This window comes from Chanodichthys erythropterus, chromosome 22 (genome assembly GCF_024489055.1).
Source record: "Chanodichthys erythropterus isolate Z2021 chromosome 22, ASM2448905v1, whole genome shotgun sequence".
Taxonomy (NCBI): domain Eukaryota; kingdom Metazoa; phylum Chordata; class Actinopteri; order Cypriniformes; family Xenocyprididae; genus Chanodichthys; species Chanodichthys erythropterus.
The window spans coordinates 29,274,274-29,291,691 of record NC_090242.1 but is presented as its reverse complement, the minus strand read 5'-3'; the positions used below and the strand labels follow the sequence as shown (position 1 = coordinate 29,291,691).

Genomic DNA, 17,418 nt, shown 5'->3' with positions numbered 1-17,418 from the left:
AATTTTCTAAAAAAAAGTCATATTGTTATCAATGTTTAAATTCAATTTATTAAAAATATAAAACCACCTTTTGCGAATAAAAATCTGATGCAACTATTCTCCTAGTCTTTGGGTGGCGCGTTTGTCCGAGCTGATGCGAAGCTAACTGCGGAAGTGCGTATCTACAAAAACACAGACACGCCCCCTAATGTTATTGGCGCGTGTGGCGGACTGGAGAAGAATGATACATGCTGATAAGCATATTTATTTAAATCACTCGTAAAATATTGATTACAATAGTAGTCTGGGCTTTATCTTCATCTGCAAGCTCGGATCAATGATTTAATATGAGAAAAATAACTGAATGATCATTTACGAGACGGGAATGTAATTTGACAGCACGCGCACGCAGCATCCTGTTGCTCATCATGCGTCTGTAGATACATAACAACTGGCTAAAATAGATTAAGTTTTTAAAAAAATAAAAATAACAACAATTCTCTTGGTAGTTAAATCAAGTGTCACTTTTTCTCCGCAAAAATGATGAAAAGCGTAGGAAAGCTGTTTGGGTTAAGGCGAAAATGCGCGCCCCCAAAGTCTCGCATTGACAAGAAAAAGACGCGCGTGAATCCCATTGATAGTATGCTGGATGACAGCGACGAGGGCTCGTACGCCAGCACAACCAGCGTCAGTTCAGAGAGCGAGTACCAGAACTCCGAAGAGGAGCCCGGTTCCTCCGACAGCTCTTACAGAGCACGCGAGAGTGACGGGGACGACAGCAGCGAGACGGACGAGAAATGCACCGTGTTCCGTCAGAAGAGGAAAAGACCAGCCCCCGCTCCTGCTGCTCTAGATGACAGCTCCACTTCCAGCGATTCTAGCGATTCCTCCAGCGACGTCGGCGGAGAGCCGCTCAGGAGAGTACTGCAGAGAAAACGGCTCAGGCTGCCGGAGGACTCTGAGGACGAGGCTCTGCGGGAGAAGAAGAGAGAGGCAGAGGTAAAAGAAGCTGCTGCCAAGAGAAGAGAGAGAAAGAATAAACTCATGGAGCTGTCGAAGAGAAGAAAGTCGGGAACCCCGCGACGCAGGCGCAGGACGTTGGTAAGTTGACCAGGACAGAGCAAGAAACAGTATATAGTCATTTAATCGCTGGGTCAACCACCACAACCTCTTTAGTCCTTAGAAGAAGAAGAAGAAAAAACACTGCGTATTTCAAGTTAATTATTTACATTGCTATACTACTGCAGGCTATGCTTGCCTGCTCAGTTTGATAACCTTTGGGGGATAAACCTACAAGTAGTTTACCACAAAAACAATATTTAACTTTCCTTGTAGAAATAATTGGGGAGATTTCTAGAGCTGAGAAACTTGTGGATATGAAAAACTTGCTTCTTTGAAACATAGTTCAGGAAAAACTAATATGTACTATTTTTCTTATAGAGCATCACCAACTATCCGATTCATGTACATTTTAGTATCTATACAAATTAAAGGATTAGTTCACTTTCAAATAAAATTTTCCTGATAATTTACTCACCCCCATGTCATCCACGATGTCCATGTCTTTCTTTCTTCGGCTGAAAAGTAATTAAGGTTTTTGATGAAAACATTACAGGATTATTATCCTTATAGTGGACTTAAATGGACTCCAAATGGTTGAAGGTCAAAATTACAGTTTCAGTGCAGCTTCAAAGGGCTTTAAACGATACCAGACGAGGAATAAGTGTCTTATCTAGCGAAACGATCGGTCATTTTAAAAAAAAAATACAAATGCATATGCTTTATAAACACAAATGACCGCATTGCGTGTGCTTCCGCTTTTCGTATTCTTCAAAAAGCTTATGCTGTATGTCCTACGTCTTCCCTATTCTACATATGGAAAAACTGGCGGCGCGTTCATTATAAAGCATATACAGTTGTATTTTTTTCGAAAATGACAGATCTTTTCTCTAGATAAGACCCTTATCCCTCGTCTGGTTTCGTTTAAAGCCCTTTGAAGCTGCGCTGAAACTATAATTTTGACCTTCAACCGTTTGGAGTCCATTGAAGTCCATTATAAGGAGAAAAATCCTGGAATGTTTTCATCAAAAACCTTAATTTCTTTCCGACTGACGAAAGAAAGACATGAACATCTTGGATGACATGGGAGTGAGTAAATTATCAGGAAAATTTTAATTGAAAGTAAACTAATCCTTTAAAAATGTTTAAACCATTTACAATTTCCACTGTCGACACTTTACTAATGATATATAACATCGTGTTGTTACAAAAATAATAGTAATGGTGACAAAACACCAGCATTCCCTTGAAAAGTATTGGTTAACTGGATACCTTGTTGATTTGTTTTCTGCAGGGTTCAGAAGAAGAGGAAGAGGAGATCAAGGAGGACAAAGTTGAAGAGCAAAGTAAAGCAGACGATACTGGTGATGAATCTAGTGTGGAAGACAACGACAATCCTCTGAACAGCAGCGAGGAAGAAAAACTTGCTGATAGTAGTGACAGTCTGAAGGATTTTATTGTGGAGGAAGATGAACAGAAAAATGCTAAAGAGCAGGAGGAAGAGGGGGAGAACAAAGACAAGGCCTTTCTCTCTCACCTTCCACGCCAGTGTAAGACTATGTAGTTGTGGCCTTTTGTTTGCAGTTTGGAAAAGTGTAGATGTGTCTTTAACGTTTAAATTAATTAGAAGATCTCATGTTTCAATTCTCTTTACAGTTATCACAGGATCTCAGCTCACCCACTTCCAGGTGGTGGTCAAAGCCTTGCTGATCAATGTACTGGACTCAACTTTCCTCAGTTCACTTTACAGTACGTTCATCAAGTTATTTCTTCTCTTTTTAGCACTGAATATACAAGTGTGTGTGTGTATACAAAATATATACAGTACAGTCCAAAAGTTTGGAACCACTAAGATTTTTAATGTTTTTAAAAGAAGTTTCGTCTGCTCACCAAGGCTACATTTATTTAATTAAAAATACAGTAAAAAACAGTAATATTGTGAAATATTATTACAATTTAAAATAACTGTGTACTATTTAAATATATTTGACAAAGTAATTTATTCCTGTGACGCAAAGCTGAATTTTCAGCATCGTTACTCCAGTCTTCAGTGTCACATGATCCTTCAGAAATCATTCTAATATGCTGATCTGCTGCTCAATAAACATTTATGATTATTTTCAATGTTGAAAACAGTTGTGTAATTTTTTTTTTTCAGGATTCCTTGATGAATAGAAAGTTCAAAAGAACAGCATTTATCTGAAATACAAAGCTTCTGTAGCATTATACACTACCGTTCAAAAGTTTGGGGTCAGTGAGAATTTTTATTTTTATTTTTTTGAAAAGAAATTCAAGAAATTAATACTTTTATTCAGCAAGGATGCATTAAATCAATCAAAAGTGGCAGTAAAGACATTTATAATGTTACAAAAGATTAGATTTCAGATAAACACTGTTCTTTTTAACTTTCTATTCATCAAATAATCCTGAAAAAAAATATTGTACACAAATATTTTGTACAATTGTACACATTAAATGTTTCTTGAGCAGGAGATCAGCATATTAGAATGATTTCTGAAGGATCATGTGACACTGAAGACTGGAGTAATGATGCTGAAAATTCAGCTTTGCGTAACAGGAATAAATTACTTTGTCAAATATATTTAAATAGTACACAGTTATTTTAAATTGTAATAATATTTCACAATATTACTGTTTTTACTGTATTTTTAATTAAATAAATGTAGCCTTGGTGAGCAGACGAAACTTCTTTTAAAAACATAAAAAAATCGTAGTGGTTCCAAACCTTTGGACTGTACTGTATATATTAGGGCTGTTAATGCATGCAGTTTATTCAAAATCAGTGTTTTTGTTGACTAGGAAAATAAGATGACCTTACATGTCAGAAAAAGTTGTGCTGTGTCTTAGTTTTGGTAATGAAAGGAAATGACTGAAATTGTCCAATCTGATTGTTTAAAAAGCAAATGTTGACAAAATACTTTTAAGTACTTCTTACGATAAGTGTGCGCTTAATCGCGATTTATCTCTCAAAAAGGGAGTGATTAATTGCGATTAAAAATTGTATAATCTATTGACAGCCCTAATATGTTTGTGTATGTATACACACATTAAGATATACTTATATTCAGCAAGGACATTAAATTGATGATATTATGTTTAATTATTTCTTTTTGAAATAATTGATATATATTTTTTTTTATCTTTCCCTTCATCAAAGAATCCTGGGAAAAAATGTATCACAGTTTTTCAAAAAAAATATTAAGCAGCACAGCTGTTTTCAACATTGATAATAATAAGAAATGTTTCTTGAGGACCAAATCAACATATAATGTTTTCTGAAGGATCATGTGACACTGAAGACTGGAGTAATGACTGGCGTTTGGCATTATAAAATATATATATAAAAATGTATTTTAGATTAATGCTGTCTTGATTAAAAAATTGTACATCCCCCAAACTTTTGAATGGTAGTGTATATATTTTTCCATTTGTATCAATGACTAAAGGTGGCGAACGAACAAAGCGATACGCCCAGGAGATGAAATCGTCATTGCTTCATTTTGATGAGCGATTGGTTCTTCCCCGCCTGGAGAACCTGAAGCAAAGGAGCCGCTGGAAAGAGCGTTACAAAGTAAGATAAGATAAAAACCCTTTGTGTTTCTCTTTGTCTTTTTAATGAAAAGCTGTCACATTTCTAAGTATAATTGCTTACTTTACTATTTTGAAACAGTCATGGTGTGGTGTAGATTAATACATACTTTCATGTCAATTCATCATTTTTATTTGTGTAAAGGAAAGGGTAGAATGTTATCCCAAGTTGCGTGTTTTGATGGCAAGGACCCAGACGAAGGGATGCGAAGCCTGTGAGCTTCACAGAACGGGCCGCTTCACCGTGCGGCTCTCTGGCCAGTTGTACCACAACAACACCCTGCAGGAGGACCAGTTCATGCCTGATGATTACCAGGTTGTTTTCCGTGCAAATCACCATAATTTGTTTAAAGATATATTTCGAACGCTTCTTGATCGAATGTTTGTTAACAATTGCAGAGTTTCTATGTTGGCTCTGTCTGTGCCAGTCGTACTGAGGTCTACCATGCCCTGAAGCACTTTAAATACCATCTGTTTGAGAGGTGTCGTACAGCTTTAGAAGCTCAGAAGGAAATACAGGAAGAGGAAACAGGAGAAGACAACGAACCAGTTAAGGACACAGTCAACAAGGTGTTTACCAAACTGCAGGATGGAGGCTGGATCAGTGAGGTGGGAATATGGAACCTGCTCTTTCTGTGTCTTTGAAAGCTACTTGAAGGGATAGTACACCCAAGGGCCACTTTCTTGCAGAGTTCAGCTCCAATCCCAATTAAACACACCTGAACCAGCTGATCAGGGTCTTGTTAGGCATACTAGAAACTTCCAAGCAGATGTGTTTAGGCAACTCTGCAGGACAGTGGCCCTCCAGGACTGAGTTTGGACACCCTTGACATAGGAAATTTTTAGGAAAATAGTCCATCTCTGTGAGTCCATATAATGGCACTGAATCGTTGTCGATCTGTTGACACTTGAAAAACCACACACAGCAATCTTGACAGTAATCCGTACGACCCCAGTGGATGAATCTATGGGTCACAGGCCCTGTTTACACTAGTGCGTTTTCGTTTTAAAACGGCTTTTTAAAATGGAAAGATCCTCGTCTACAATGGCATTCCCACAGCATTAGAAACGATCTCCGTCAACACTACACGACCAAAAACGCATGTCACATGACCGTTCATGCACACTGGGCATGCGTGTACAAGTGTAAACAGTAGCTTCTTGCACATGTAGAAAATATTGCAGAGTTTAACTGCACAATAGCTGCTAAAAATGACAACAAAGCCAGCAAAGATTGCTTTTTAGTCTCCATGTTATTGTATCCATCAAGGATACGCAGAGCGAACGTGGGCAGCCACGCTATCGTTTTCAAAAGTCTCCATTTTTGAGGGTCAAAAACGCTGGAGTAGTGCAAACAACAGGCATAACCGGAGCAAAAGTTATGAGTTTTAAAAACGAAAACGCTCTAGTGTAAATAGAGCCTCATTCACTAATATTTGTGTGGATTATTTTGCATTTGTACCCACAGGCGAGCTTCCCGTGTCTCCATCTAATTCACAAGAAGTGCATACGCACATGAATTTGTTCATAATCTCATTCAGATGTTCGTGAATTTGTACTATTCTAAATGAGCGGTCACGTGCACAGGTTTAGTCGCATAAAACACGCCTAAACCATCTCCATATAAGGGCTTTCCACACAACCTTTCCTTTACAGCATTTCGTCACTCTTGTCAAACATATTATGCCAATCTCTGTAGACGCGTACTCGCCAGATCCTCGAGCGATGCCAACTGTGTCATTCTCGAAACCAGTTCAAACACAATAAACACCTTTTATACAGACAGATTACAGACCTCTGATTAGCCAGCTGTACATGCACGTAAATCTGCGTTATTCAGAGAAACCGCGCAGCTGAAGCCATTATGCAGCTTTTCTTACTCTTTCACTGTATATGAAATATTTAAAGGGTTAGTTCACCCAAAAATGACATTTCTGTCATTAATTACTCAGCCTCAAGTCGTTCTACACCCGTAAGACCTTCCGTTCATATTCAGAACAAAAATTAAGATGAAATGCAAGGTTATCTGATCCACACATAGGCATCAACGTCATTGCAACTTTTGACGTCCAGAAAGGTAGTTAAAAACATGGTTAAATTAGTCAACGTGACTGCAGTGGTTCAACCTTAATGTTATGAAGTGATGAGAAAACTTTTTGTGCACAAAAACAAATCCACTGTAGGCACGTTGACTATTTTAACCATGTTTTCAACTACCTTTCTGGATGTCAAAAGGTGCAATGATGTTGCTGCCTGTGTTGTGGATCAGATACCCATGGATTTCATCAAAAATATTTTAATTTGTGTTCTGAAGATGAACGAAGGTCTTACGGGTGTGGAACAACATGAGGGTGAGTAATTAATGACAGAATTTCCAGTTTTGGTAAGCTAACCCTTTAAGATGAAATTTAATGGCATTGTTTATTAATTTTATTATATAATTATAGAAGGCCACACAGAAAATACATTTTAATACTAAAGTTTTTGGTGAATCATGATTTTCATACACCGATTTCACTCACAAATTTGTGCGTACGCTTGCTTAGTGAATGAGACCCAATGTCGTCTTAAGTGAAATGACAGGTGTAAGAAAAATACTGATATTTTTTACTTTTTAACTATAAATCATGGCTTCCAGTCTACTGTCATGTGAGCGATCACGAAGGGGACATCTATCATTTCGCTTCAGAAGACATTGATTCATCCATGGGATTACTGTCATGATCACTGTGTGGTTAAGCAAGCGTCAACCGTGCGACACCCATTCAGTGCCATTATATGGACTCACAGAGATGGATTATTTTTGCTAAAAATCTTCTTTGTGCTTATCTGAAGAAAGAAAGTCATATACATCAGGGATGGCATGAGGGTGAGTAAATGATGAGAGAATTTATTTTTGGGTGAACTATCCCTTTAAATGTGTATGAGCACACTGATTCTTTTTTTCTTTCTATCCATTTAGCAATATGAGAAGTTTCAGGAACATCTCAATTCTGCCGATTACTTCCAGGAAGAAAAGCTGGACTGAAAAGAATAAACTTATCCTAATGGCATCGATCTACCCTCTTATTTTTGTAAATATTTCTATTTTTTTTTTGTTAAAGCATGGCTAACTTTCGGGTTTTTGAAAAGTATGTGCCCTGAAGTTTTAGCGTTTTCATTTTATAATCACACTGCTGTGTAAATTGCTTCTGCATGATTGTTACAAATTCAGTGCTGAGTATACAATACTCGATATATACAAACAATATTACAAGCTGCACCCCAAAATGTAACATTTGCCCAAATCCTGAGGATTTAAAAATCAGGAAAATACAGTATTTTACCCTGATTCATTGTGCTTTCAAAGATATGTATGATGTTTTTAAGCCTTCATTTGTAAGTAATCTCATATTAACACTTCTGCATAAATGCATCCAAGCGATTTTAGTGTTTCATTGTTCTTGTAATAAACAAGATTCATAACCAGGTTCTGCTAAACGTCATGTTTTGCACCACAAACGATTTCTGAATTCAAATTGTACATTTTATTAGAAACAGCAGTCAACCAATGCATATAACAATCTACAGACTCGTGCTGAAACGGCATCCTCACAGGACACCAAGCTTGTATTCGGTCATGATGTGAGGATCGCCCATCATTTCACTCTGGACAGGATCTGAGGGGGGAAAAAAAGTTATATATGAACCCTAGTATGCTGCACAAAAATCACTTGTCAAATTGTCCAAATAACATTTAATACAACCAGCAATCACTACTACCATATTCTTCTAAAGCAAACTCAAGCAAGAAACTAAACAGCTCATAACTTTGAGAACATGAAAGGTAACGTCTGTGTGTGTGTTATGACGGATGTATCTTCGTACCATTGAGGATGTCCTCAAAGCCAATGTAGTCATCACTACCTCTGAGGGTATCCAGGGCCAGATTTGAGCTTGGCAGGAAGGGCAAACGCTGAATCTGAAAGAAAGCAAGTGCAATGTTTAAATACAATGGTCATAATGAGCTTAGGGTGTACAGTTTATGGTATAATTTACATGTGAGCAAGAGTCATAAACAATACCTGTCTAGCCGCTCTGTACTCCATCTGTAGTTTGAGGGGTGCGTGGAGACCCTGGATGTTCCTTAGTGTGTTGAAATTCATCTTGTCCTGGTTAAGCTGGAACTGGTGTCACATAATAAAAGCTGGGGGTTACACTTTGTTTAAAGATGTCCTTGTTACAGTGTAATTACACACAAGTACAGAGTAAAAGTGAATAACATTTTTACTATAGGGTTAAGTGCTTGTAATTATTCATAATTTACTGTTACTATAGAAAGTATGTGTAACAGACACTAAAATTAAGCTGGTTATAAATCACAATCATGAATTTTGTGCTGATGAATATAATTCGGTTTTGCTCGTCACAGTGTAAACCTAATACGTTAAAACTTGGTATCATAAATAGAATTAAAAAAAAATAATAAAATAAGACATTATGATTTAATACTGTGACAGTATGTGATTGTATGGTTTTTTTTTTGTTTTTTTTTTGTTTTTTTGGCAGAATATGATTGAAATTATTGCGGTTATCCCAAATAATTGCAATCAGATTGAATAACCATGATTAGATGATAAATTAATTGTGACAGGCCAACATTTGACACCAAATTCCACTTAAAAGCTCAACACTAATAGGCATTGGTGGATTCAATACACACTTATTGAGCTAATGGCTATTTATTTTATATGTTTCTAAGGCTTATTATTTAAAGAATTAGTCCACTTTCAGTTACAATTTTCCTAATAATTTACTCACCCCCATGTCATTCAAGATGTCTTTCTTTCTTCAGTCAAAAAGAAATTAAAGGTTTTTGATAAAAACATTCCAGGATTATTCTCCATATAGTGGACTTCAATTGTCTCCAAACGGTTGAAGGTCAAAATTACAGTTTCAGTGCAGCTTCAAAGGGCTTTAAACAATACCAGACGAGAAATAAGTGTCTTATCTAGTGAAACGATCGGTCATTTTTGAAAAAAATGTAAATGTATATGCTTTATATAAACAAATGATCACCTTCGAAGTGGTTCCGCCAAAACCACACTTCTGTATTCTTCAAAAAGCTTACACTGTATGTCCTACACCTTCCCTATTCAACTTACAGAAAAAAATTTAACTGGCTCTGCATTCATTCAGTAAGTTAAATAGGGAAGGCGTAAGCTTTTTGAAGAATACAGAAAGAGGAAGAACGTGCAAGGCGAAGATTTGTTTACATAAAGCATATACATTTACATTTTTTTTTTTTCGAAAATGACCGATCGTTTTGCTAGATAAGACCCTTATTCCTCGTCTGGTATCATTTAAAGCCATTTGAAGCTGCACTGAAACTAATTTTGACCTTCAACCGTTTGGAGTCCATTGAAGTCCATTATAAGGAGAAAAATCCTGGAATGTTTTCATAAAAACCTTAATTTATTTTCGACTGAAGAGAGAAAGACATGAACATCTTGGATGACATGGGGGTGAGTAAATTATCAGAAAATTTTATTTGAAAGTGAACTAATCCTTTAATGGTAATGAACTGTTACCTATATGGCATATACAATAATCTGAGTTTTTTCTAATGTTTGAATATTAAATTATAAATCAGTGCTACTATGTTACTTAACAATTATGCAATATATTTTGAATGTGACTATTTAAAATGATGTATATCACTATACATTTCAGATCTTAGCAAGAGCATCATCCATCCTGCACATGTATTCATATACATTTAGATGTATTTTGTAGGACAATGCACTCAAGCAGCCATTCTACTTTTTTACTTACATTTTTCTCAGAGAGCTCCAATGGATGGCTCGGTAGAAGCTCATTTTTTACACTTGAGAACCTACGGTCACAGCAAAATGAAATTTTTAGAATATAAATAAGCATAAAGAAATGCTTATTTATAAGGTTTCTATGACCAGAAGAACTCACCCTCTTCGCAAAGAGTCTTGAACTCCATAAGGACCAGCCTGTGGACACAGACCTGTGACAGGAACACTGTCCTTCAGCTGAGAGCGCAGGCCACGAGTATTCTGCAGAAGACAGAGTATTATTGTTATAGAAATATAAAGAAAAGGAAACTAAAGTCAAAATTCACTGGTTAAAAAGGACTGAATGAGTGGTTGACAGCTTCCACGCTACATTAAGGTTTTCAGTCTTTACAGCTAAGACTAATACAAAGTGAAAGTAAGGCCATGACACATCACAATTCATTTAGAAGCTAACAACTAACTTAAGTGGCAAAATTAATTCTGAAAATTATTCATTTCTGCCGAGGCAAATAATAAAAGATCCATACTTTCATGTGGAAATTATGACTGATTAATCTGTCCTGGAATATAAATAAACACGAACTATTGTGCTATGCTAGCTAGCTAGCTAAACACCAGTATAGCACAAATAAGCACTTTATTAACCTCAAACGCACATACTTTCACACTATGAAATGGAGAGCAAGAAAATAACACACATCACGACCTTATGAAATGCAACAAAATAAATCAATAATGAAATAACAAACTGGAGCTCTACATTACCATCTTCAAGCGAATTGCGTCTTAACGATCAGCATAAATGCACTTCCTGTCAATCTCCGGAAACACTGTTATCATGTGACCGCGACGTATGAATATTTTTTGTCGCTGTTTGATACAAGATTATTGCTCTGTTATCGTTTTTAACAACGTATATTAGAGGGGTATGTATTTAAAATATATATTAAACATATATAAGCTGCGAAAATCCGTTGCACTGATCCTGCCGATGTTCAAGTACGTATCTGCGCACTACAGCATTGCGGATGGGGGTATAGCTCAGTGGTAGAGCATTTGACTGCAGATCAAGAGGTCCCCGGTTCAAATCCGGGTGCCCCCTCACGACAAACACTTTTTTGGCACAGTTAGTAAACATAATGTTTATAATACATTTGTCGACATGAAATTATGCAAACAAAGAAAGCCAGACGAGACTACACAGAATTGACCAGTGGTGTCTGCAGCTGAACGCACCGAGTGCATCACTGTGACTAATCCGAGATCAGGTTTTGAAGAAACATTTTCAGTTGCTGAATGTAAGCATGGGCGATTGAAAAGACTCGCTCAAGCTGTTTAATTTCCTAAGCATTTTCAAGACATTAGATTACAAGAATCAGAGACTGTTTCACTGCAAATTTGGCAGCTTACTTACAGGGAAAAAAAATGATTGTCCCAAATCATATAGTTCACGCAGTTAAAGTCCCCCTGAAATCATAATGCAAATTTTTTTTAATCTTTTAGTATATGTTATGAATGTTATGAATGATCTAGTGTTCCAAAATAATGACACAATTCACATTTAGGAGATATAAGCAGCATTAAAAACTGTGCACTTCAGCTTCTCATCAGATCTTCTGTCCGATCAAATGCGCTCTAGAATCGAAAGCATCCCGCCCCCTACATTTTTAATAGACGCTGAAGCTGCGGTCACTTGTTTACACATTTACTATTTTCTACATGATGAATGGCACTATATAAGGGATATAGGGAACGATTAAGAAACTATGATTATTTCCATTCAGGCAAATGAAGTCTGGTTATGTGAACCGCATGCGCACACAGTCTGCTCCGGTCCAGAGACAGGAGACCACAGATCATATCATGCATGTCGGGCGCGCCACAAAACATATAATCGGACCCATTTGAATTAAGCACAGAATGCTATCATTTTAATTCGTTGTGGAGGAGATTATGAGCAGAAATGGTTAGAGATGCAAAGGAAACTGAGGTTTTAACAAGCTTAAAGGCTCTGGCTGAGCTGTGAATAAACAAAACGTCTTCCTGTCTTCCTGTTTAAATGAAATTATGTCCACACATTGAATAATGCTGCGAGTTCAAGACACTTCGTGGGGCTTTAAAGTCCCCCTGTAGTCAATAATTTTATCCCTTAAAATCATCTTTGATCACTAAAATTACACATTTAAATGTTTTTTTCCTGTGAAAAAAAAAATTCTTCATGACTTAAAATAGCTTGAATGTAACTGTACAGCCTCATTTATTATACGCGGATATATGAATATGCAAATTCGCCCCGCCTCCACTCACTCGCACATGCTCAAGAGATCCACTCGTGAACCTTCTGAGGTAAAAGCTGCACAATTTGGTCAGACTTATGCCGCGTTCCAGGCAACCCGTAACCCGTGTTTTTCCAGCCTTCTACCCGTGAAAGTGCACTGGAACAGCAGTCAAAGCGGTGACTTCCCACCCGTGAACTCGTACTAGATCGATGTACTCCCAGTTACGAGTTCTGACGTCACATAGCCCGCGAAACTACAATGGCAGCCCCTATGGATGCAGTGTTTATGCAAGTGCATGGTAAAATAACGTAAAATAAAAGGTATAACAGCTTCTCTTGCCTTATGTGCCGTTTTCCACCTCTGTTTCCCTCATACAAGCAAGGAGTAAGCACCGTTGGCATAGAAATTATTGTTAATGAGCATAAGCCCCGTACGGTCCGCCATGTTGGTTTGTTTTGGCGTGACTTTCCTGGAACGCTATAGTCGTGAATCGTGATTTAAAGTTGTGACTAAGGGGCTCAAAAACCTACCTGGAACGCAGCATTATTTGTGTGCTCTTGCTCTTTGGCGAAGTTTTACACAGGTCCAAAATGTGAAAAGGGAATAGTTTAGTGTTTCTTAGAATCTTTTCACATATTTATTTTACCCCTCACTTGTATGCCTATGTAAATTTTACAGTCTATTAATTACAATGATCACTGCCCAATAGATACTGACTAGAGTCAAACATGAGGTAATAATTTACACTTCAAATGGTTTGCTATGAGTGAAAATGTAAGTGAACTCAGGTTTGAAATTTTAACTTCACAATTAAAAAGGATTTCATTGAAATGCTTTTGTGCAACAAGCCATCTGAAGACCTCTTGGCTATTTCCTTTCTTTGCAGATTAACGCCCCTCGCCCACACACTTTTAACAAGACACTCTGTTGTGCAAATCAAAATTCTGTCATATACATTCTTGAATGCATTTAGACCTTAATTTAATGCAAATTATAAAATAACATTTTTGATAACACCAGGAATAATGTCTCAGGATACCTCAGGTAAGACTGATTTCATTTGTACCCACAACTTGGTTCTGCATACATAAAATTGGTCTTATTCCCATCCAATATTTATATTGTATATTTAACACCTTTTTTTACACAAACAGATTAATACCAAAACAGAATAACATTGTAATATTCAGACCAACTTTAAATTTTATTTAATTTTTGCCCAATTGCCCCAGTGAATTTTTCTGTCAATGAAGAAAATGCATCTGTTGAGATGAAGTGCTCAGGAAAGGATCCTCTCATCAGTATTGCTGTAGCACTGTGGGTCGCTGTCATTGCATCTGTATTTTTTATCTATTTGTACTGGAGACACATTCATCTCAAACCAAGGTATAATTCATTGCTTCATTTGTTTTACATTATAATCAAGAATTCCACTCATATAAAGATGTTTCAGCATTTACATATCAACCCAATTTTCCAGTTTCCATGTTTCATGCCAAAATAATTCAGAGATGCAAGAAACCAATTTACATTCTGGAAAAACTATTGATCTTACAGTCGAAAAAGGCAAGTAATATTACATGAATGATGGTCATAAAAAGTCAAAGTATTAGAACTCTCAAAGTGTAATTATATGCTGCATGTTGTAAAACAGCTAGTTTGTTTTTAGTCTTTTTGTTATTTTTAATTTCATTTAAGTTATAAAATGTAATTCTTTTATGATATATTTAAAAAGATTAATGTTTTATGTGTCACAGAGCTTGAACAAAGAGAAACAGAGCAGTATGAATCTCTTAAAGGACGTACAAACCAAAATGAGGGTAAGCATACACAATCTTAGATAACTGACCTGATACAGTGACATGCAAAGACATGTGCTGTCTATCTGAGACCTTTAGAAGCAGTAAATTTGCATCTGCACTTTGGTATCAAATCTTTCTTGACATCAAAGACAAGATAAACCAGGTTCTCACACGTTTACCAGCAGTGTGTTTCCTGAGGAAGTGATGTTTTGTATAAGATTTCTGACAACTAAATGTCTTTTCTCCATTTTAAAGATGTTTATCACACTCTGGACACAAAACAACAGGAGTCAAGTTTAGAAAATGAGGAATCTATTCACGCCAAAGACTTTTAACTTGAAGGAATTCAATGAAATAATAATACACCGTACACGCTATGACATTGTTCTGGACACAACAAAAGGAAGGATTTGAAATGGTGAGGGAAACGTGGGTGTATAAGACACTGACGCACAAATAAATGAGAACAGAGCCAGAGACTGAAGCAGTTTAATGTCCTAACACACTCCACCAAATGGTGGATTCAGGTCGAAATGTCATTCTGATTAATAACAATAATAACAAACACAAAGAATAATACAAAACCATTTACATGACATCCTAGTTTTGTGCTGAAATACTGCAAATATATAGAGAGAGATTTCTTTACAGAGTATAAATAGGAAAAAAATAAGAAACACAAGGTGCTACATGACCATTAACTAAGACTATCAGTCAAACTCTTTCTCAAGGCTTCTTTTCTATGAGTTTACATGCTGAAGAGTCATTCGCTTTATACTTTCCCCCTTTGTTTTAGCATTAAGGAGACCTGAGTTAATTTGTGATATAATAAATGTTTTTTTTATGTAAGGGAAGGAGCAGTTGCATATATTAGATATAGCATCACATAACTTCCTTCAGTGGCATTCACGTGGGTGCTCAAGTGCCCATGGGCATCTCAGATCAACATGCGCTGAGATCGAGTTTGTAAGAGCTTTCAAAGAGCTTATTACATTCAAATGAATGCGAATAAAAGGGCTCAAGGGTTTGTTCCAGTGGATTCTACATCATGGGAGTAAATCGCATGTTCTGCAGGTGCGGTCGCATTAGTTGTTTGAAGCACAGTTCATAGAAGTCACTTTTAAACCAAGCAGCTTTATGGTGAAATTTGTGTGGGGAAAGCGTTTGTATGCAAAGTTTGTATGCACCTTTATTGCGTCTTTTAATTTTTTTTTCTGAATTATGAAAGTGGCTGTTTACACAACACCGAAAAACTTTTTATGAGTTTTGGCCGTTCATTTACACGACAGTGGTGTTTTGGTGACCTGAAAACGCAAACTTTTGAAAACTGGTTTCAAAGTGCAAGTTTCTGAAAACGATACCGTTGTCATCTCCGTGTAAACTGCAAAAACGCAAATCTGGAACGGTGAAAACGGTGGCGGCATGCACATGCATATTATGTGTTTAGTCTATCCACCATATTTTTCAACGCGAAGGTAAGGTTTTCTGTGAATGTGCTAAGGTGCAGTCAAACTGACTTCCATTGACTTCCATTCAAACGTTTCGCTGCGTTCCAAAGTTCAATTTTGGTGAACTCTGACCTGCAAATTCGCATCACCTGAAGATGTGCAACCAGTAGAAGATTGATTCGTCACGGCATGACCTCTTGGCTGAATAGAGTGCCCCAGGGATGACTCGTTTTTGTAGGCCAACCCGGAAGTTAGCGGCGCACGGGTTCCCTGGGTTGAAAGCCTATGCATTTTTCCCAGACTTTTGGAAAATTGCAGAAAATAAGCTGTGTTTAACAAAGGGTTATGACACTTACACGTTTTGTCTATCAAGATAATCTTTACAAGTTAACATTTATAGATTTTGAAGCCTAAATAAAGTGGTCAGATATAAAAGGCTAACAGTAGGCTATAAACGGACTACAGCACACCATGGTAGCGGATCAACGTCGTCACCACCAAGCTTCCTCAAACTATTTAAAAACATGCTCGCTGATTATGATCTGCGCTGTGTATGAATACTTATCCACTTTTTCATGAGAAATGCTGTCCAAATGTTCCGTTTTTAATGATGACGTCTAAATTCCCCGCCAAAGGAAGAAGTCCCTTTTAGCAATTTGTTAGCAACCGCCGATTTTAAGACACAGTAAAAGTTTAAAAAATCACAAGTGGGTTATAACTGGTGTGTTTTATGTCATAGATCAAAACGTGAAAGTATTTAGAAGCTTTGTTAACCACAGACCTTATTTCAGGCGATTTAGCAAAAACCCATTCAAAAAACCCTTAAGGTGCATCCCAATTCACGTACTTTTGCACTATTCTATGATGTTTTTAAGTATAAATAGTGCAAGTAGTGCGTTCACACTGAAAATTCCAAAAAGAAAAAGTGCACTTTAAATACCCGGATGATGCACTAAATTAACGTAAAAAAATTCAAAAGTGTGGAATGTTGGACACTTCGTGCACTCAACTGTCGTAGCTTTAATTACGTTGAGGAGGGGGAGGGGGTATCGGACTCCGTTGTTAAATGACAAAAAAAATTCACGCACTAAATGGAAGACTACATAGTGCATAAGTACATAGTGTATAAGTGCATAGTGCGTCGTTTGGGATGCAACTATAGACTTTACAGCGTTGGAACCGGAAGTCCTAAAATGCTAACTCGCTTCCGGGTTTTGCCTACAAAAATGTGTCATCCCTGAGGCACTCTATTAAAAGAATGATATTTTTTCAGTAAAGTCGAGTAGGTTCTGTATTTTTACATTTTGAATGTATTTAAGTTATATGTTGAATTCATGTTTATAAAAAAGATGCTGTAGTCTGTGACATCATATCATGACCGTTACAGCATCCGAAGAAATTTCGCACATTCAAAGTCTAGTGTGACCGCGGGTTTAGA

At 36.9% G+C, this 17,418-nt stretch overlaps 2 protein-coding genes and 1 non-coding gene across 3 annotated transcripts; 2 read left to right on the top strand and 1 right to left on the bottom strand.

The window, feature by feature from the left end:
- Nucleotides 1–114: 114 nt before the first annotated feature.
- On the top strand, nt 115–8,114 carry ccdc82 (coiled-coil domain containing 82). The gene is made up of 7 exons (XM_067376352.1): nt 115–1,080; nt 2,333–2,588; nt 2,695–2,787; nt 4,506–4,630; nt 4,793–4,963; nt 5,047–5,256; nt 7,610–8,114. Exons 1-7 carry the CDS (start codon nt 520–522, stop codon nt 7,673–7,675), a joined length of 1,482 nt encoding a protein of 493 aa, XP_067232453.1. The 5' UTR covers nt 115–519; the 3' UTR covers nt 7,676–8,114.
- A 43-nt stretch (nt 8,115–8,157) lies between these two features.
- Nucleotides 8,158–11,277, bottom strand: pomp (proteasome maturation protein). The gene is made up of 6 exons (XM_067376353.1): nt 11,217–11,277; nt 10,612–10,712; nt 10,462–10,522; nt 8,712–8,813; nt 8,515–8,608; nt 8,158–8,306 (listed from the first exon to the last, which is right to left on the bottom strand). Exons 1-6 carry the CDS (start codon nt 11,217–11,219, stop codon nt 8,239–8,241), a joined length of 429 nt encoding a protein of 142 aa, XP_067232454.1. The 5' UTR covers nt 11,220–11,277; the 3' UTR covers nt 8,158–8,238.
- Nucleotides 11,278–11,481: 204 nt separating this feature from the next.
- trnac-gca (transfer RNA cysteine (anticodon GCA)) lies at nt 11,482–11,553 on the top strand. The gene has a single exon. It is a non-coding gene; the product is annotated as a tRNA-Cys (tRNA).
- Nucleotides 11,554–17,418: the final 5,865 nt, after the last annotated feature.

What these genes read in the sequence shown, in the direction of transcription:
- ccdc82 (XM_067376352.1), top strand. Translation starts at nt 520, where the DNA reads ATGATGAAAAGCGTAGGAAAGCTGTTTGGGTTAAGGCGAAAATGCGCG. An exon ending in GACGCAGGCGCAGGACGTTG is followed by an intron (nt 1,081 to 2,332) that starts GTAAGTTGACCA and finishes TGTTTTCTGCAG; the next exon opens with GGTTCAGAAGAAGAGGAAGA. An exon ending in TTTCCTCAGTTCACTTTACA is followed by an intron (nt 2,788 to 4,505) that starts GTACGTTCATCA and finishes CAATGACTAAAG; the next exon opens with GTGGCGAACGAACAAAGCGA.
- pomp (XM_067376353.1), bottom strand. An exon ending in CAAGACTCTTTGCGAAGAGG is followed by an intron (nt 10,523 to 10,611) that starts GTGAGTTCTTCT and finishes CTGTGACCGTAG; the next exon opens with GTTCTCAAGTGTAAAAAATG. An exon ending in AGTACAGAGCGGCTAGACAG is followed by an intron (nt 8,609 to 8,711) that starts GTATTGTTTATG and finishes GCTTTCTTTCAG; the next exon opens with ATTCAGCGTTTGCCCTTCCT.